We start from the raw sequence: 19245 nt of genomic DNA, 5'->3' as shown, positions 1-19245 counted from the left end.
TTCTTTAACTTCTTCTTCTTATTTTTTTTAGAAATATATTCTTATCGATTTCAGAGAAGAAGGGAGAAGGGAGAGACAGAAATATCCATGATGAGAAAGAATCATGGATCAGCTGCCTCCTGTACACCCCTCACTAGCGATGGAGCCCACAACCCGGGCATGGGCCCTTGACTGGAATCAAACCCGGGACCCTTCAGTCCAAAGGCCAACACTCTATCCACTGAGCCAAACCCGTTAAGGCTAGAGCTTCTTTCCTGGCCTGGAGGGGGTCCTTCCTTCCTGGGGGGATGGGCTGTGATGGCCCAGACGGACCAGACACTCCAGTCCCGAGGAGCCACTGCAGACTGGTCCGGGGTGGCCTGTCCCAGCCACACGGAGCTTTCCAGACGTGGGGACTGGTCCCGTCCTGACAGCCCAGCAGCCGGGGTCGCCCTCCCGTCAGCCCTGCCCGGCCCCGGCTGCCCTCTGCATCCAAGCTCCCCGCGGCGCCCGCCCAGCCCAGACCCCTCTGGAGACCCCGCCCCGGGCTGCTCCCCCGGCTCCCTGCAGGTCAGGACGCTCCCAGGCAGACAGGCGCTAGGGCGCCCCTGGACGCGCGCTGCAGCACGCAGAGTGGCCAGCAGAGGGCGCGGCGGCCTCCTCCCAGGGTGGGGCGCTGGCTCCCCCCGGTGGTCGGGTGCTTGGCGGAGTGCAGCCCTCTGTGCCTCTGGCTCCTGCACCGACGCTATCCCAACTGACCCACCTTCAGCCCCTTCCCCCGTCCCCCTCCGCACCCTCAGCTTAGCTTCTCGCTCCTCTGACTCACACCCTGTGCTCCCCACCCAGCTGAGCTCAGACAGATCTGGCTCCCACCGCTCCCACTGTCTGGGTGCCAGTCTTTGGCCTCTGTGTAGGGCCCCCCTCAGCCTCTCCCCTCCCAGGCATCCCCCGGCCCCTCTGGGATCCTGTGAAAGGGAGGGGCTCCCAACAGGGTCAGGGTGAGCGGCCGGACTGGGGCCTCCACTGCCCGCCTGGCCCAGCCTGCCCCTGCCCCAGCTCTCACACAGCTGCAACTTCCTAACCTTGACCCACAGTGACCCCCCACTCTAGGAGACAGATGCGGGGGTGCGAGGAGAAAACTGGTTTAATGTCAGCGCCTCGGAGTGTGGCTCTCAGTTCTGGGGTGCAGTCTGAGTCCAGGGCTCCAGGCCTCCCAAGCCCCGGCTCAGCACACAGGGCCAGGCTGGCCTGAGGCTGGCCAGACAGTCCATTCTTGGGCTCTGCTTCAGGGATGGGCGGGGATGTGGGCAGGGGGGTGTGGGCAGTGGGGGTTTGGGCAGGGGGGTGCAGGCAGTGGGGGTGCAGGCAGGGGGTGTGTGGGCAATGGGGGTGCGGGAAGTGGGGGCGGGTGGGATGACCAGGCCAGTGCTTGGGTGAGTCCAGTCTGCACCTGCTTCTGGCCACCGGGGAGCAGAGCACAGGGTGGGCGCTGGATGGCTGGGTGCTGAGTGGCTGAGGTGTGCTGCCCTCGGGCCCACGGCCAGCCGGGGGGAGTACAGGGGGTACCAGTGGATGGGGGCAGTCATGTAAGTGGGACAGGGGCAGAGGCCCAGGGACCCCTTGTGGATGGAGGTGGCCAGAGGTGGGGGGAGGTGGGGAGAGCGGGGAGGGGCTGGCACCTCCAGGCGGCAAGTTTGGCTGAGGTGGGCCGTGGGCAGGAGGCAGGTGAACTGCCCACCAGGTGAGCCGCCCGTGTCCGTACAAATGCACACGCATACAAACACTACTCCACGCGGTGGGCCGGCGCGGGTCTCCAGCCGGGCCTAGCTGTCCCCCTCCAGCCTCTTGGAATGGAACTTGCTCATGAGTTCCTCCAGCTCCGACCCTCCGTGCTGCTTCTGGGGCGGGAGAGGCGGCCTCAGCCCGATCGCCCGCGGGACCCGCCATCAGGCCCCGTCAGGCCGGGGATCGGGCACGGGGATCAGGCACGGGACGCGGGGCGGGGGAGGGGGCACGGGGGGTGCGCAGGGGGCGGGGCTGGGCAGGGGACTCCGGGGGTGGGGTGGGGGTGGGGTGCGCGGGGCTCACCTCCAGCATCGCCTTCTGCACGGTGAGCTGGCTGTACACGCGGATGCCCTCCTCCCCGCACACCTTCTTCAGCTCGTCCTTGTTGAGCGAGAAGAGCTGGGGCCCCGTCAGGATGCCCAGGTTGTCCACGATCCTGCGGGGCGGGCGGAGTGAAGGCGGGCCCTGCGGACGTGGCGGCCTCGCCCACCCGCACCCCACACCCCGCACCCTGGGCACCTGCCCGCGCCGCCCACGCACCTGGCGCTGAAGGCCTTGGCTTCCAGCCAGGCGCGCACCTGGTCCGGGCCGGACTCGTAGGTGAGCGGCAGGTGCACGGGCTGGCTGCGCTCCACACGGAAGTGCCGCTGCGGCTGCGCCTTGATGTGGCTGATCTTCTTGACCAGCTCGTCGTTCACCTCGTCCATGTGGTGGATGAGCTCTGGGGGGGAGGGGCGGGTCAGGCTCTTCACCCTCCCCCGGGGCTCCCCTCCCCCTGTGCTCCCCTCCCCCCGGGCTCCCCTCCCCCGGGACTCCCCTCCTCCTGTGCTCCCCTCCCCCTGTGCTCCCCTCCCCCCCGGCTCCCCTCCCCCTGTGCTCCCCTCCCCCCGGCTCCCCCTCCTCCCGGGGCTCCCCTCCCTCCAGGGCTTCCCCCTCCCCTCCCGCCCCAGGTGGCTCTGCCCCGCCCCGCCCCCCTCACCATCTTTGTTTCCGGTGAAGCTAGAGGGCAGCTTGTGGGTGGGGCTGGCAGGACCCCAGTACTTCAGACCCGCCTGGAAGTGTGGGGGGGAGACAGGGGCGGAGCCCACCCGTCACTCATCTCCCTCCCAGCAGGAGCCCCGCCCCCTTCCCTCCCGAACCTGCCCAGCCCCCAACTGGCCTGGGCCACACCTGGAGCCCCTGTAGCGAGCACTCGGGGTAGAGGGGTCTCCCTGAGACCCATGCACCGCCCCTACCCCCCACTCCTCCACCCCCCACCCCGGCCCAGTGGTGGTGGGACAGCCAGAGCCCTCACCCATCACCCTCACCTCGTGGGGGGCGCCGGCCTCCTCCGCCCGGACCTCATCCAGGATGTTTCGGGGCACGTAGCCAGCCTGGCCGCTGCGACTGCGCAGCTTCCACCACTGGTGCCCGTCCTCCAGCACCTGCGGGCGCCCCCAGTCACCGGCTGGCACCCCCAGCAGCCCCCCTGCCCTCGGCCACGGGCCTGGAGTGCTGGGAGCACGGGGGCTGTGCAGATGGTCCGGAGGGACTCTAGCGCCTCCCGAGCCCCCCAGTCCTAAGGGACAGTCACACCTTCTCCAGGTGCTGGGCCTCCCCACGGCCCCCCAGCTGTGCGCTGAGCGGGGTGCCCCAGGCTGGCTGCGGATGTAGATCACCCTCAGCTCACCCCGCTTCCCTCCCCTGACGAGTGACCCAGATTTAGGGCTGGCACCAAACCCAGGTGGTGCCCAGGGGGGACCAGAGGTGGGCATGGACAAGGCCCTGCTGGGTCGGAGCTCCCCCAGTCGGCACAGGGAGCGCCCACCCTCTGTCCTGAACCCAGCACGGGTGCCCGTGCCCCTCGGAGGCCTGGGGGGGGGGGGTTGTCCCTCATCCAGTGTCTGCTTGGACCCAGGCTGGAGCCCAGGGGTAGGAGGGGGGTGACTGGGGAAAGGGGGGCAGCCAAGCCGGTCCCAGGGTCATGGATCTGCCCTCCCCCGCCCCCCCTACAGCCCCACGCACCTCCAGGACCTCGTCCCTGAGCACCGACAGCTCGTTGGCGTTGCGAGCGGTGAAGTCGTAGAGAACCTTGACGTACTTGGCCATGGCCGGCGTGGCTTCGTAGCCCCTGCGAGGAGCAGAGGGCTGAGGCGGGGGCCGGGGGCCAGGGGTCTCCTGGCTGGGGCCTGGGTCGGGGGGCAGCTCTGGGCGTGCGGTGCCTCCTGTGCTCGCTCAGGCTGCAGTGAGAGCTGAGCCGCTCGCAGCCGGGAATGGAAACTGTGACAGCCCAGAGCATCGAGGTGGGGGGGCCCTGTGGGAGGTGGGGGTGCGATGGCGGGGTGGAGGCTGGCGGGACCCGGGTGCCTTGGGCATAGCAAGGCCAGCCCCAACCCAAGCCACCTCAGGGGTCCCCAGGCCCGGCCTCCTGGGGACACCAGGGCCAGGCGTGTACCCCAGAAATGACAAGGTCGCAGCCGCCTCTGGAAAGCAGCCCACCAGGAGGGAGGGACAGTCCTGAGCTCCCCGTGGAGGACGCCCGAGGGCTAGGGGTCCGGGGGCTCTGGGCGGGTCCTGACCTCAGCACGGAGCCAGGCTGCCGCCCAGCGCCCCCTCCGGGTCCATCCTGGCTCCCCATCATCAGGTGCCTCCCTCGTCCAGCTGTGGCCCGAGACACTCGGGAGGGAGGGGTCTGAGGCTGGAGTGCCCCCCAGAGCCCCGGCGGGTGGACGGGCTGTCAGGGTTGGGGGGGCAGCCCGGTCAAAGGGTGGACATGTTTTTCACGGGCGGCCCAGGCCAGTGTGGCTGGTGCGGGCAGAGGGAAGCTCACGGGGAACACGTGGCTTTGGGGTCCCCCCTCCTGAAGCTGAACCTGGGGTCCGGCAGGGTATGTGCTCCGGGCAGATCCTGGGCCTGAGGGGTGTGGTCTTTCCAGGTGTGTGTGTGTGTGTGTGTGTGTGTGTGTGTGTGTATGCGTGTGTATGTGTGTATATGTGCGTGTATGTATATGTGTATGTATGTATAGATGTGTGTGTGTTGGGGGAGGGGCAGGGGGCAGGGGGCAGGGGCTGGTCAGACCCTGAGCTCACACACGTCTAGCCGCGGCTATAGCACAAAGCGGGGAGCCAGGCGGGAGCAGGAGGCGGTGGGTTGCGGGCGGCGCTGGGCAGGCCTGAGGCCTCCGGTTGGAGGGAAGCCCGGCTCCAGCGGGAAGAGCTGTCTGAGCCCCGTGAGCTCTGCTGCCCCCCCGGTGGCGGCCGGAGCCTCCGTGTGAGGGGTGACGGTCCCCCTCACTTACCTGTGCGCGTGCGGGGAGGGGAGCGCATCCCCGGGGGACACGGGCTCGGGCACCAGGCTCTGCTTCACGGAGTTCCGGAAGGACCGGCGGCCGGGGGAGGGCGGGGAGGGCTGCGGGAGACGCGGGGGCTGGTGTGGGTGGGTCAGGCCCGGAGGGGGGTGGGGGGAGGTGAGGGTGGAGGCGGGCGGCCGAGGGGGTCCCGGGGGGCGGGGGTGCTCTGACCTCGGCGCCGGGGGCGGCCGGCCCCTCCACCTCCCAGGGCGCCTCCCGCAGCACGTCCAGCGGCGGCTCCCAGCCGCTGTGGAACTTGGGCACGTAGAGCAGCTGCTGCGGCTCCCGGGGCCACTCGGAGCTGGGGGGGGGGGCTGGGTGAGTCACGCCCCCCAGACCGCCGCCCCAAAACCCCTGAGCCTGGGGACCCCTCCCCGCCGCCGTACCGGGGGCGCGTCCACGCCTCCCCCAGCGAGTCCCACAGCGCCATCTCCTTGGGGACCAGGTGGCCCCGCAGGAAGCCCACGGCGTCCCGGGAGAGCAGGGGGCTGTGCACGGAGCGCGCGATGTCCGGGCCGCCGCAGGTGCTGACAATCTGGGGCACAGCGGGGTTCAGAGGGGTCACGGGGGGTGGGGCTCGCCCTCCCCATCCCGACCTGTCCCGCCCTCAGTCCCCGCCCCGCCCCAGCCCCGCCCCAGGCACCAGCCCCGCCCAGGCACCAGGTCCAGCGGCCCGAAGAGGAAGTGGACCAGTTCGGCGGCGCTCGGGTTCTGGATGTGCTTCTGCAGCTTGGCCTGCGGGCGGCAGGGGGCGCTGGTGAGCAAGGGGCGGCCGCGCCGGCTGAGGGAGGACCCTAACCCTCCGGCCCCCCCGCCCGCCCTCCCGGGCCCAGGGCGGCAGGCGCCGGGCCTCACCAGCAGGTTGATGGCCAGCTTGGTTTTCTGGAAACAGTCCACGAACTCGGCCTCGGAGGGCGGCCGCGCCCGCAGCGTGAGGACCCCCTCTGCGCGGAGGGAGGGTGTGTGTGTATGTGTGAGCCCGGCCGCCGGGATAGGGTGGCCTCCCGCACCCCCACCCCCCCGCGCTCCCCTCCCCGTTCCCCCGCACCTGCTGGGCCCGCACCCCCGCCGCTCCGCCCCGCCCCTCCCCGCACCTGCCGGGCCCCGCTTGCCCTTCCTCTTGCCCTTCTTGCGCTGGTTGAGCTGCTTGAAGGCCTCGGCCGCCTTCTGCAGACGGGCCACGAACCACTCGATGTCGTCCAGCGCGCAGTTGAGGATTTGCTGCGGGCAGAGCGGCGACGTCGGCCAGGCACCCCCCTCCCCCGCTCTGGGCGCATGGGCTGCCTCTAGGCCTCTGCCCCGAGAGGGTGGGTGCAGGGGGAGGGTGGTGCAGGGGGGAAGGTGGGTGCAGGGGAAGGGTGGTGCAGGGGGTAGGGGTGGGTGCAGGGGGAGGGTGGTGCAGGGGGGAGGGTGGGTGCAGGGAGAGAGGTGGGTGCAGGGGGAGGGTGGTGCAGGGGAGACGGTGGGTGCAGGGGGAGGGGCGCCCTAAGGCTGGAACCCACCGTCTCCTTCTCTATCCTCTGGGCCAGCACTGCTCGCGGGGGCTCCTCATCCGCAGCCTCCTGGGCGCGGTAACCTGGAGGAGGGGAGGGGGGAGCAGAGCTGCCGCTGACTGAGCCCCCAGACCAGCCGGCGTCCACCCGCCCCAGCCCAGCCCCCGCGCACCTGGCTCGCTGGGCGGCATGGGCGGGCCCACGCGGTTCTTGGGGGGCGAGCTCTGGGCAAAGGGCTGGAAGGGCACGGGCGCGGGGCCCTGGCGCGGGGGCAGCACCGACAGCCGCTGCCGGATCTTCTCCTGGTGGCCCCTGGGCAGAGGGCCGGACAGGCCGCTCACAGCCGGCCTTGGGGCGGTGGCCCTCCCTGTACCCCTCCCCATCCTTTCCCCCTCCCTCCCCTCCCCCTCCGGGCCAGGCCTACTTGAGGGTCTGGGGCCGCATCTTCTTCCCCAGCCGGCAGTCGGCCAGTGCGCTCTCGATGTCCTCGTGCACCAGCTCCGCCTGTGGGCACGTCAGCTAGCTCCCAGTGCGGACCTCCCCGCCATGGCCCGGCTCCCCGCCATGGCCCGGCTCCCCCCAGCCACTCACCTCCCCCCCAGCCACTCACCTCCCCCCCAGCACTCCTCCCCATGGCCCACCTCCCCGCCATGGCCCGGCTCCCCCCCATGGCCCGGCTCCCCCCAGCCACTCACCTCCCCCCCAGCCACTCACCTCCCCCCCAGCCACTCACCTCCCCCCCAGCACTCCTCCCCATAGCCCACCTTCCCCCCCATGGCCCACCTCCCCGCCATGGCCCGGCTCCCCCCCATGGCCCGGCTCCCCCCAGCCACTCACCTCCCCCCCAGCCACTCACCTCCCCCCCAGCACTCCTCCCCATGGCCCACCTCCCCCCCATGGCCTGGCTCCCCCCCATGGCCTGGCTCCCCCCCATGGCCCGGCTCCCCCCAGCCACTCACCTCCCCCCCAGCCACTCACCTCCCCCCCAGCCACTCACCTCCCCCCCAGCACTCCTCCCCATAGCCCACCTTCCCCCCCATGGCCCACCTCCCCGCCATGGCCCGGCTCCCCCCCATGGCCCGGCTCCCCCCAGCCACTCACCTCCCCCCCAGCCACTCACCTCCCCCCCAGCACTCCTCCCCATGGCCCACCTCCCCCCCATGGCCTGGCTCCCCCCCATGGCCTGGCTCCCCCCCATGGCCCGGCTCCCCCCAGCCACTCACCTCCCCCCCAGCCACTCACCTCCCCCCCAGCACTCCTCCCCATGGCCCACCTCCCCCCCATGGCCTGGCTCCCCCCCATGGCCTGGCTCCCCCCCATGGCCTGGCTCCCCCCAGCCACTCACCTCCCCCCCAGCACTCCTCCCCATAGCCCACCTTCCCCCCCATGGCCCAGCTCCTCCTCCCCGCCCCCCCCCAGCCGCTCACCTCCCCCCCAGCCACTCACCTCCCCCCCAGCACTCCCCCCCATAGCCCACCTTCCCCCCCATGGCCCACCTCCCCCCATGGCCCACCTCCCCCCATGGCCCACCTCCCCCCCATGGCCCACCTCCCCCCCATGGCCCACCTCCCCCCCATGGCCCACCTCCCCGCCATGGCCCGGCTACCCCCCCCAGCCGCTCACCTCCCCCCCAGCGCTCACCTCCACCTCGTCGCAGTGGAAGAAGTGGATGTCGGGCTTGCTCTGCTCCGAGTCCTGGCACACGAGCAGCAGCACGGACGGGTAGCGCAGCTGGTTGAGCACCGTCTGGCTGTGCCGCACGGTGGGCAGCGGGAAGTTCTCCAGCTCCTCCTGGGGGACAGGGCGGCTCATCCAGGTGCCCCGGGCCACAGCCATGAGCCCCAGACGTGGCTCAAACACAGGCTGGGCCCGAGGACACACAGTGTCAGGGCGTGGGTGTGGGCGGAACGGGGGCCCAGCAAATGGAGCCAGTGCCAGGGGCACCCCCCGCCCCCCGTAACTCCAGGCCCCGCACGGGATGCGGCCCAGAGACGGCTCCCGGAGCAGTGGCCACAGATGCACACAGACCGGACCCAGCGCCCAGGCGGGCACAGCCTGGGAACAGGCTCTTTAAAAAAGCAGTGTTTTTATCGGTTTTAGAGAAGGGAGGAGGAGAGAGAGAAACATCCATCTGCTGCCTCCTACACACCCCACCATGGGATGGAGCCCACAACCCGGGCCTGTGTCCTGGACGGGAGTAGAACCAGTGACCCCTGGGTTCTTGGTAGAAGCTCAACCCCTGAGCCTCACCGGCTGAGGTGGAGGCAGCCTGGGATGTGGCTGCTGGGCCCCCACCAGTCCTCCCTGCCAGCCTGCCCTTCACACACACACATACCACACACACACACTCACCCCCCCCCACACACACACCACACATACTCACACCCCACACACTCTCTCTCTCTCTCACACACACACACACACACACACACACTCACCCCCCCACACACACACACCACACATACTCACACCCCACACACTCTCTCTCTCTCTCACACACACACACACACATACACCACACCCTCACACACACACACACACTCACAACCCCACACCCCCCACACACCCTACCCCCCCACACTCACACCCCCCACACACACACACACACACTCACACACATACACACACACTCACCCCCCACACACACACCACACACACTCACACACCACACACTCTCTCTCTCACACACACACACACACACACACACTCACCCCCCCCCACACACACCACACCCTCACCCACACACACACACACTCACACACACACACACACACACCCCACACACACACCACACACACTCACACCCCACACACTCTCTCTCTCTCACACACACACACACACACACCACACCCTCTCACACACACACACACCCCACCACACACATACCCCACACACACTCTCACACACACACACACACACTCACACACACTCACACCTCCCCACACACACACCACACACTCACACCCCACACACACTCTCTCACACACACACACACACACACTCACACACACCCCCACCACACACCCCACACACACTCTCACACACACACACACACACTCACACACACTCACACCCCCACTCACACACACCACACACACCCCACACACACTCTCTCACACACACACACACACACACACACACACTCACACCCCCACTCACACACACCACACACACCCCACACACACTCTCACACACACACACACACACACACTCACACACACCCCCACCACACCCCCCCCCCACACACACTCTCACACACACACACACACACACTCTCACACACACACACACACTCACACACACTCACACCCCCACTCACACACCCCACACACACCCCACACACACTCTCACACACACACACACACACTCACACACACTCACACCCCCACTCACACACACCACACACACCCCACACACACTCTCACACACACACACACACACACACTCACACACACCCCCACCACACACACCCCCCCCCCTCCACACACACACCTGGGTCTCCATGTCCAGCAGCCGCAGCGCCTGGTCGTTGACCTGCAGCAGCATCTCCTGCGCCCAGATCTTCTCCTTGGCGCTCAGCTGCACCAGCTTCCGCACGGCGTCCTCCACGGACACGATGGCCTCGCTCTTGTCCATGATGAAGGTGGCCAGGTGCTGGGGGGCAGCGGTCACTCGGACAGAGCCCTGGGGGGCCACACCCTGTGCCCAGGGGCCACGCCCGGCTGGGGAGGGACACTGCCTGGGGTCTGACAGGCACAGCCGCCCCAGGGCGTCTGGCGGCTCCCTGTGGGTGTCTGAACTTGGCCGGCAGGACTGAGCCCTGCTGCCCTCACCCTCTCTCCCCCATCTCTGCCTTGTGGGGCTCCCCACAGCCTCCGTGCTGACTGCCGCACCGCCCACCTTCCCGGCTCAGAGACTGGCCCCTCAGCCACACCTCCTGCCTGCCCAGCTCCAAGACAGGCCCCCCAGAGGCACCTCCCACCTCCCAGCTCGGAGATGGGGCCCCCAGCTGTGGCATCACTGGCACCCTCCTCTGACCGGCCTGGGGTTTTGTTTTTAAATGTTTTTATTGATGTCAGAGAGGACAAGAGGCTAGAGAGAGAAACCAATGATGAGAGGATCATGGGTCGGCTGCCTCCTGCACACCCCACACTGGAGATGGAGCCTGTACCCCGGGTTTGTGCCCTGACCGGGATCGAACCCTGACCTCCTGGTTCATAGGTCACAGCCTGACCACTGAGCACACGGGCCTTGGGTTTCATTCGTCAGGAGCTGACGTCATCTCAGGTGACGTCCTTTGTGCTCCTGCTCCCCACTGTGTCCCCAGGCTGGGGCAGCGCCCACACACAGCAGGAACCAGTGAGCGTCCAGGCGGCACCCTGGGGATCCTTGCCCAGCCCAACCCTCCCTTTACTCCCCCCTTCCTGGGACAGCTGGATGGACAGGGACACTGACTCCAGACCGTCAAGACTTAACCAGAACAGGGCCCTGCGAGGCGCCGGAGAAAGTGCTGGACGGTTCCCGATCCTCTCAGAAAGGCCTTCTTCCCGGCGGCCCCCACACCGGGAAGGAAGGCCGGGGGCTCCAAAGGAAGCACCCCGCTCTGGACGTAACACAAACATGAAAGCACCTCTTCCCGGGAAGAACGCCACACGCAAAGCGGAAAGTAAAGGGAAGCAGCGACCGGCAGACCCGGCGAGCTGGCTGGCTGGTGAGGAGAGGCAGTTACTCCTCGCCAGGGCAGCTTCCAGTGGCTTTCAGCCGAGTGCGAGGGGAGGGGAGGAGAGGGGAGAGACGGAGAAACACATCAATGGCTGCCTCCTGCACTGCCCCGACCCGGAGCCAGTGGTCAGGCCTACAACTGAGGAGCGTGCCCGTGACCAGAATGACCAGAATCGAACCTAAGCGCTCCCCACTGCACAGGGCCTGACCTTGAAGCAGCCCCGCTTTGTCCTGTGATAAGGAAGACACCGAGGACACTCACACACACACTGACACACCAGATAAACAAGCAGATAAACAAGGAGAAGACCCCTCCGCAGCCTCCGGCAGGAGAAGGGTCAGAGCGCCGATGGGACTTCCTTACAGACACCGGTCGCTCTCCCACGGGATGGACTACGTGCCGGGGACCTTAGGAGTCAGTCCCGGTTGAACACTTTAACCTCGTCTGTGGGCCAAGACTGACAAGCCTTGTGGGTGGCGTGTGCCCTGTGCGGGAGCCAGGTGCGGGGAGAGCCGCTGCCCAGGTGCCAGGGCAGACCCGTTCCTGATAACAGGCTGGACCCGACTCCTGTGTCCACCTGCTGGTTAAAGAGGTAAGTGGGCACAAGGGGCTGTAAGGCAGCCTGTCTGTGAGCAAAACCCAGCCTCACCGGACCGAACCAAACCAAACCGGACAGAACCAAACTGAACCAAACCAAACCGAACTGAACCAAACTGAACCAAACTAAACTGGACCGAACCAAACTGAACCAAACCGAACTGAACCAAACTGAACCAAACCCAGCCTCACCAAACCAAACCGAACCAAACTGGACCGAACCAAAATGAACCAAACTGAACTGAACCAAACTGAACCAAACCAAACCGAACCGAACCAAACCCAGCCTCACCAAACCAAACCGAACAGAACCAAACGGAACCAAATCCAGCATCACCAAACCAAATAGAATCAAAAGGCACTGTGGGGCCCAAAAAGTCAGTAAACTGCAAACAAGTCAAAGCATACGAGTATGCTCTCGGACCATAACAGAAATAAATTAGAAACGAATAACAAAAAGATGATTGGAAAGCCCCAAATAACTGGAATTAAGCAACACGCTTCGGAACAACCCGGGGCCAGAGAAGCCACAGGGAAACCAGAAAGTACAGGTGACCCTGGAGCAACCTGTGGCATCAAAACATCTGCGGAGAAAAGAAACAAAAATAAGAAAAAGAAAGAGGAGAAAAGGAAGAAAAGAGTCAGAAATTAACCTTTACTCCCCCAAAACTTAACTACCAATAGCCTACTGTTGACTGGAGGTCCTACTGATCACACAAACAGTCCATTAACACTTATTCTGTGTGTTATACATATTACATATTGTATCCTTACAATAAAGTAAGCAAGAGAAAAAAATGCTAAGAAAAATTGTAGGAAGAGAAAATACATATTTGTTAAAAAATTCCACGTAGAAGTGCACTCACACAGTTCAAGCCCATTTCTTTCAACCCATTTTATTCTGAACTGTGTTCTAATAAACACACTCACCAAAGCTTGGGGTGTAGCTGATGCCGCTTTTGACAGGCTCAGTGAATGTCTGAGCGAAGAAGGAAGACTCCACCTAAAGACTTGAGCATTCTCCTCAGGAGGAGAAAACCACAAATAAAGCCCCCAGGGAAGTGGATGAAGGAAACAAAGAGCAGAGCTAACAAGCTCACAGACGGACAGACAGTTCTGGAAGGTGGGTGAGAGTGACAACCCCTCGAAAGACTGACCAAGAAAAAAAGAGAGAGAAATGGTCAGTGATGAGGGGACATCACTACAGACCTCACAGGCAGGAAAGTAAACTCATAATCAAAACCTCCTGCCCTAGCCGGTGTGGTTCAGTGGATAGAGCGTAGGCCTGCGGACTGAAGGGTCCCGGATTCGATTCCAGACAAGGGCACATGCTCAGGGTGCAGGCTCCATCCCCAGTAGGGGGCGTGCAGGAAACAGCCAATCAATGATTCCTTCTCATCATGCATATTTCTATCTCTCTCCCCCTTCTTTTCTCTGAAATCAATAAAAATATATTAAAAAGCAAAACAAAACACTAACTATATCTCTTCAAAACACTACTTTAAAAAAGTGAGGCTAAAAGTGACATTAGCCCAGAGCCCTGGCGGGCATGGCTCAGGTGGTTGAGGTCCTCCGAGAAGCAGAGAGCACAGGTTCAATTCCTGTAAGGCACTCCATCGGACTCTGTCCCCAGAAGGGGGCGTGCAGGAGGCTGCCGATGGCTATTTCCCACATTCATGTCTCTCTCTCTCTCTCCCTTCTCCTCTCTCTCTAAAACAACACCAATAAAAAACATATTTTAAAGAATGATTTTTTGCCCTAGCTCGTTTGGCTCAGTGGATAGAGCATAAGACTGAAGGGCCCCGGGTTTGAGTCCAGACAAGGGCACATGCCCAGGTTTTGGGCTCCATCCCCAGTGTGGGGCCTGCAGGAGGCAGCCGATCCATGACTCTCTCTCATCATTGATGTTTCGCTCTCTCTCCCTCTCCTTTTCTGAAATAAAAAAATATATATATTTAAAAATGATTTTTCTAAGAGAGAAATCGTTACAGATGAAAAAGTTAAAATAAAAACGGAAATGGCTCCTAGGCCGAAACGTAAAAGCCTGAAGTGAAGCACCCAGCAAACCCAGGAGGACCCTCCAGCGCTCGGGCCGAGCCGTGCCACCGACTACACAACCTCGGGCTCAACAGAAGAGGTGGCCGTGCCCGGTGCCATCTCCCTAAGCGTCTCCTCCCAGGGAGCGGGCTGGCCAGCCTCGGGGAGGGTGTCTCCGCCGGGGCAGTGTCTGCCAGTGGGCAGCTCCGGCCATAGGAGGCTTACCCTCCCCCTCATTCCCATTTTCTCCAAACACTGCGAGCAAAATCAGGCAGTTACGAGCTGTGTGACCTTATTTGTGGGGGACTCCCAGAAAGACAAAAGGGTGGTGACAGGGGTGGGGGGAGGACAGGGGGAGGACAGCACAGCGCGAGGCCCTGGGGGGTGGAGCCCCAGACAGTTCCGTCCCATGATGGCCCCACAGTCTGTAACAGAGCTGCAACCCTCTCAACACCAATGTCTGACACACTTTCCGAAAAGTTAACCAACAAAATCACCTGCTGCAGGGCCTCTCGGGGCCCAGCCGCTGCCTCTCACCCTCTCTCTGTGCCTCAGTTTCCTCATCTGGGAGGAGCAGGCAAATCCTGCCCACGCCCAGCCGTGCAGGCTGCAGGGAGGGGAGACGAGGCGCCCCGGTTCGGGCCCTCACAGGCTGGCCAGGACCAAAGTCCAGGAGCCGAGCTGGGAGGCCCGGTGGCAGAGCTGACCTGCTCGCCCTCCCTGCCCTGACCTTGGGCACTGAGTCAGCAGCAGTCACCAGCCTGGCAGCACGGAATGGCCCCAGCCTGCCCGGATCAGCGGGGAGGGCGGGTCACCCAACACGGCCCAGTTCACGAGCCAGAGGAACTCCCAGTGCCACTGTGGGCCCATTGTATGGATGAGGAGACCGAGGCTCGGGAAGCAGTGACTTCTCTGACCTCTGTGGGTGGGGCGGGTGCGATGGGGAGGGAAGTACATGCCTTCCTGGTCTAGGGCCCCCTCATCCTGGTCCGGGTCCCCCCTCTCGCTCCTCAGCCGCCCCTGGCCCTGCTGTCTGCGGGCGTGGACGGTGACTGGGAGGCAGGAATGTGGCCGGCGGCCAGCAGCAGGAAGGTCACACAGGGAACACGCAGCCTGAGGTCTGGGTGGGAGTGAGACGGACCCCGGAGCCGGCCCTCCTGCGGCCGAGAGGGGCTCGGGGCCAGGCCACTGTGGGCTCCCACTGCGCCCGCCAGCTCCCCCTCCGTCCGCTTCCTTGTTTTGGGGCGACAGTTCCCCTCCTGCTGGGTCTTCCCGCCTGAGGCTTGCCAGGCGGTACCAGGCCTTGGCCCCACCTGTGCTAAGTTGGCCGCCAGTACCCTCTTCCCCCCACACCGATTCAGGGCGCCCTGCGACCCCCGGACTGTGAGCTCCCCGAACTGGAGGGAGGCCCCCCTGTGGTGGAGCCGGGACCGGTGTGGGCCGTCCCTGGCTCTGGCCCCTGACGTGGTGTCAAGAGCTGGGCCGACACTTCTGCCGGGCTCGGTTTCCCCGCGGGGCCCCTGGGGCCGGAGGGCCGCTCACCTGCACGTGGTACTGCGAGGTCTCGTGCATGATGACGTTGGAGTTGGAGTACTTCTTCCTCTGCTCTGCAGGGGGACACGCCAGTCACTCCCCCGAGGCGGCCCGGCCCGGCCAGGGGGCTGGACCCGCCGGCTGGGCCACGGGGTGTGTGTGTGTGTGTGTGTGTGTGTGTGTGAAGTCGCAAAGTGGAGGTGGTGGCCAGCAGGGAGGACAGTGCTCGGTGGGCTCCTCGTGGCCACCAGGAAAGACCGGGTCCTGGCTAAAGGTGGCCCCTCCGTCCCAGGCTGGCTGGCTTGGGCCCTGGTGGTGCCTGGGACTGGGGTCTGCCCCGGGGTGGGGGTGCAGGAGGCTGCCCCCCACCTGCTGCCACCTAACATCTCCCTGCCCACCCAGGGCCCCTGGCTCTCCAGACTGGGCACCTGTCCACACCCACAGACGAGCCCATGGCCTGGGGCAGGGCAGGGGAGGGGCAGGCCGGGGCTGGCCAGGCCCTCCTGCAGCAGACACCTGGCACCCAGGCCCCTCCGATCGGGTTGCAGCAGCTCAGCCGGATCAATATTGATGGCCCTGAATTATTAGTGAGGCTCTCCCCTTACCTGGGGGGGGAGGCCCGGCCCGGAGCTGTGCGGAGGGGCCGAGGGGCTGCTTGACTGGGGTCCCGGAGCCTCCCGGGTGCCCAGCACTGACCTGCACCTCCCCTGGTGGGGGTGCAGCACTGCCCGAAGGGGGAGACCCTCCCGTCCTCAACCCTCACTCACCGAACAGGTCCTTGGCACTCATCTTGGCGGCGCTGTCAGACCGGCCCAGGCTGCCGCTGCGGGGAGGGGCTGTGAGGGTGGGGCCACGGCACCCCTTCCCGGACTGCTTGTGGTGGGCGGGGTGGGGGGCCTGGCGGTGGGAGGGATGACGGGGAAGGTGGGGGGGCAGGCAGATGACGGGGAGGGGGTGCGGGGTGGGGACTCACTTGGCGGCGCCTGGGCAGCAGCTCAGAGACCCCGACTGGCTCATGGTGTCCTCCGCGGCCAGTGGCGGCTGGCAGGTCCCAGCGCGGCCCGAGGCCAGGCCCAGAGCGCTCCCCGCTGGGCGGAGGGAGAGCAGGCTGACACCTCCCAGCCTCACAGGCTCTCCCCGTCCCCCGCCCAGATCCAGGCCGGAGCCCTGACCGCCACCCAGGATCCAGATGCCCAGGGCCACCTCCCGACCATGTCCCAGCAGCCGTCACCGAGGCCCCTCCCTCCCCAGACCCTGGGCCCTCCACAGGGACCCCCGGACGGGCCACAGAGGGTTCCGCTCCCAGAGGCTGTCTGGGGGGGCTGGAGCAGGCGGTCCTGGGGGCTCGGAGGGGGAATGGCATCTGAGGCCCCGAGACGGGAGGGGGCAGGCCCGATGCGGTTGGAGCCGGGGGACTCCCAGGGGCAGGAGCAGAGCCTGGCACCCCTGGGTGTGCCCCCCGTGGGGACGCTGGGCCCACATCCTCCTCCTGTCAAAGGTCGCCAGCAAGTGGCTTCTGTGTCGGGATTGGCCCGGCCAGCGGCCACAAACCAGGGGTGCTGGCATCCAGGGCGGGGAGCAGCCCAGGGAGTGCCGGTCTGACCGGGTCCCACCTGCGGGGAGGCCCACCAGGAAGTGTGCGGCCGGGGGGCCTCCAGCCACAGCCCCCGCCTGCCCGCCTGCCACAGCGTCCGGGCTCCGGGGAGGGGGCTCGGCCAGCTCCCTCCATCCATCAGTGCCCCGAGAATGCCCGGAATGCTCATGACCTCAGTGGGTGAGCCGAGTATTTGCTTAATGGGATTCCTGGCTGGCTGGGCCAAGGGCACGGGCACATGTGTGAGGCACACACCCCTCGGTGAAATGGGGCCTGCGGGCACACTCAGCCCCACCGGCTGCGGCCTGCGCACTCCCCTCCGGAGCCCGGCTGGGACCCCGTGCCTTCAGCCCCGGGCAGCCCCCGGGCGGGTGGGTGGGGAGCATCAGGACCAGAGGGAGGGGCCCTGCCGCTGGCATCTGGGTCCCGTGGGGGACAGGAGGCTTCACAGCTGACGGGGCAGGGGCGCCTCCACCCCCAGGGGCCCCATGCCCAGGCTGCACTTTGGTTTTACTGCGGTCATTTTCCGGCAGGGGAGGGGGCCCCAGCAGGGCAGGGAGGGCGGAGGGACCGGATCCAGGTTCAAATTCCAGCCTGTAGCCTGTGACCTTGGGGAGGAGTCAGCTGAGGCCTGGGGAGCCGGGTGGGGCCCTGGCTGGAGCTGCGGGTGAGGAAGGGGCCTGGCGGCCAGAGGGATGACGGGGAAGGTGGGGAGCAGGCAGGTGCTGAGCACACAGGGTGGGCAGGCCCACGGGAGCTCTGGGCCACCAGGCGGGGCACCAGGCAGGGACCTGGCGAGGCCTGGGCAGGACCAGGGTATGAGTGAGTGTGTTAGTGTGTGTGTGAGAGAGTGTGAGTGTGTGTGTGTGTGTGTGTGTGTGTGTGCAGGGCTGGGGAGGGCCGCCAGCTGGGCCCGGCCTGGGGCAGACTCCACCCGGGGAGGGCAGGGGCCTGTGACGAGGCCTCCCCAGGCACACCCTCGCCGGGGCTGCCCCGGAGGAAGAATGTGGGAGAGCGGGAGGCTGCCAGTCCGCTCCCCGGCCCTGCCCACCGTCCTGAAACTCCCACACCCAGGCCGTGACCCCGGGCCTGCCCCGTCCCAGCTCCCGTCCGGGCTTCCTCGCTGCCACCCAGGAAGTGCCTCCTGCCGTCTGACCACCAGGAGCCCGCACCTCCAGGTCGGCTCCCCCGGGGAGGCCCAGCGCCCCGGAATGGGGGTGCGGCCTGCGAGGACGGGGAGCCCCCTCCCCAACCTTTCGGCGGAGGACGGGGTGCCGCACCGCGCCCCGGCTGGCTGGTGCCCTGGCTACCCCCGGCCCCGCGCAACCGCCGACGGGCAGGCCCGGCCGCAGCGGGACGGACTCCGGGCCACGAGCTCCAGCCCCTCGCACCCCGACCGACCGCCCGACGCCTCCCGCTCCGACTCAGCCGCGGACCCGCCGCCCCGCCTCCTGGGAAAACTGAGGCCGGGCGGGGCGGGGCGGGGCGCGGGGGGCGCGCTGGTCCCGGACCCCCGGGCGCTCACCTGCTGCTCGCCGCCTGCGGGTCCCCTCGCCCCGCGTCCGTCCGCCCGTCTGTCCACACGGGCTCCTGCGCACGGAGGACGCGGCAGGGCTGGGCCCCGGACAGGGGCGGGGCCGCCACCAGGAACCTGAGCGGCAGGTTAGAACCTGGACAACACCGAGGGGCGGGGCGGGACGGCTCCCCCCGCCCGCCCTAACCCCGCCCGCCCTAACCCCGCCCGCCCTAACCCCGCCCGCCCTAACCCCGCCCCCAAGGGCTCCCCGCGGGGGATCCCTGCCTAACAGCCGCTGGCGGCCCGGCCAGACCTCGCCCCTAGAGCTGGGCTCCCGGGGCGGGTGCGAGCGGACCTGCAGGGCGAGGCTCTGACATCTTCCCGGGGCCCCTGGTTGGCCCCAGCTTAGGGGCAGGCTGCTCCTATGGGTGTCTCAGGGGGAAGGGAGTCCTTCTCAGCAGGAACTCCCGAAGCCCCTATTCTCCGGCACCCAGCCCAGCCGGCCCCGAGGGGTGGGTGTCTGGTGGACGCGGGGAAGCCTGGGGCCTGGCTGTCCCGGGGCAGGGGTGGGGAACCATGGGGCGGGAGTGCTCCGGGCGGTGCCCAGCCTCTGCCTTGTGGGGCAGGGTCCTTCCTCCTGTACCCTCTCCAGGCCTCTGC

The 19245-nt window shown here is 66.5% G+C and overlaps 2 protein-coding genes across 4 annotated transcripts in view; one reads left to right on the top strand and one right to left on the bottom strand.

The window, feature by feature from the left end:
- The window catches only part of POLR2L (RNA polymerase II, I and III subunit L), a 92947-nt gene that overhangs the window by 71038 nt on the left and 2664 nt on the right, over window positions 1-19245 (top strand). The window lies entirely within an intron of this gene.
- Window positions 1106-18720, bottom strand: EPS8L2 (EPS8 signaling adaptor L2). 3 transcript variants are annotated; one of them, XM_084907115.1, is made up of 21 exons: window positions 18595-18720; window positions 16449-16563; window positions 16243-16298; window positions 15485-15549; window positions 10078-10239; window positions 8227-8376; window positions 7010-7089; window positions 6758-6897; window positions 6595-6668; window positions 6187-6313; window positions 5948-6036; window positions 5753-5827; window positions 5479-5627; window positions 5264-5393; window positions 5042-5151; window positions 3769-3874; window positions 3072-3188; window positions 2744-2816; window positions 2305-2485; window positions 2068-2200; window positions 1106-1877 (listed from the first exon to the last, which is right to left on the bottom strand). In XM_084907115.1, the coding sequence occupies exons 2-21, from the start codon at window positions 16490-16492 to the stop codon at window positions 1803-1805; spliced, it is 2136 nt and encodes a 711-aa protein (XP_084763241.1). In that variant the 5' UTR covers window positions 16493-16563; window positions 18595-18720; the 3' UTR covers window positions 1106-1802. The 3 variants fall into 3 exon arrangements, with proteins under 3 accessions (XP_084763241.1, XP_084763242.1, XP_084763240.1); XM_084907116.1 differs by having other exon boundaries at window positions 16449-16559; window positions 18593-18715; XM_084907114.1 differs by lacking the exon at window positions 18595-18720 and adding an exon at window positions 17105-17160.

This window comes from Pipistrellus hanaki (genome assembly GCF_964339955.1).
Source record: "Pipistrellus hanaki genome assembly, contig: scaffold_39, whole genome shotgun sequence".
Taxonomy (NCBI): domain Eukaryota; kingdom Metazoa; phylum Chordata; class Mammalia; order Chiroptera; family Vespertilionidae; genus Pipistrellus; species Pipistrellus hanaki.
This window is presented reverse-complemented; position numbering and strand designations above follow the sequence as displayed.

Excerpts from the sequence above, each read along its gene's own strand:
- EPS8L2 (XM_084907115.1), bottom strand. The coding sequence starts at position 16,492 with ATGAGCCAGTCGGGGTCTCTGAGCTGCTGCCCAGGCGCCGCCAA. Across the intron at positions 8,377-10,077 it reads TGCTGGACATGGAGACCCAG|GAGGAGCTGGAGAACTTCCC; the intron begins GTGTGTGTGTGG and ends CCTGTCCCCCAG. Across the intron at positions 6,669-6,757 it reads CATGCCGCCCAGCGAGCCAG|GTTACCGCGCCCAGGAGGCT; the intron begins GTGCGCGGGGGC and ends CCCCTCCTCCAG.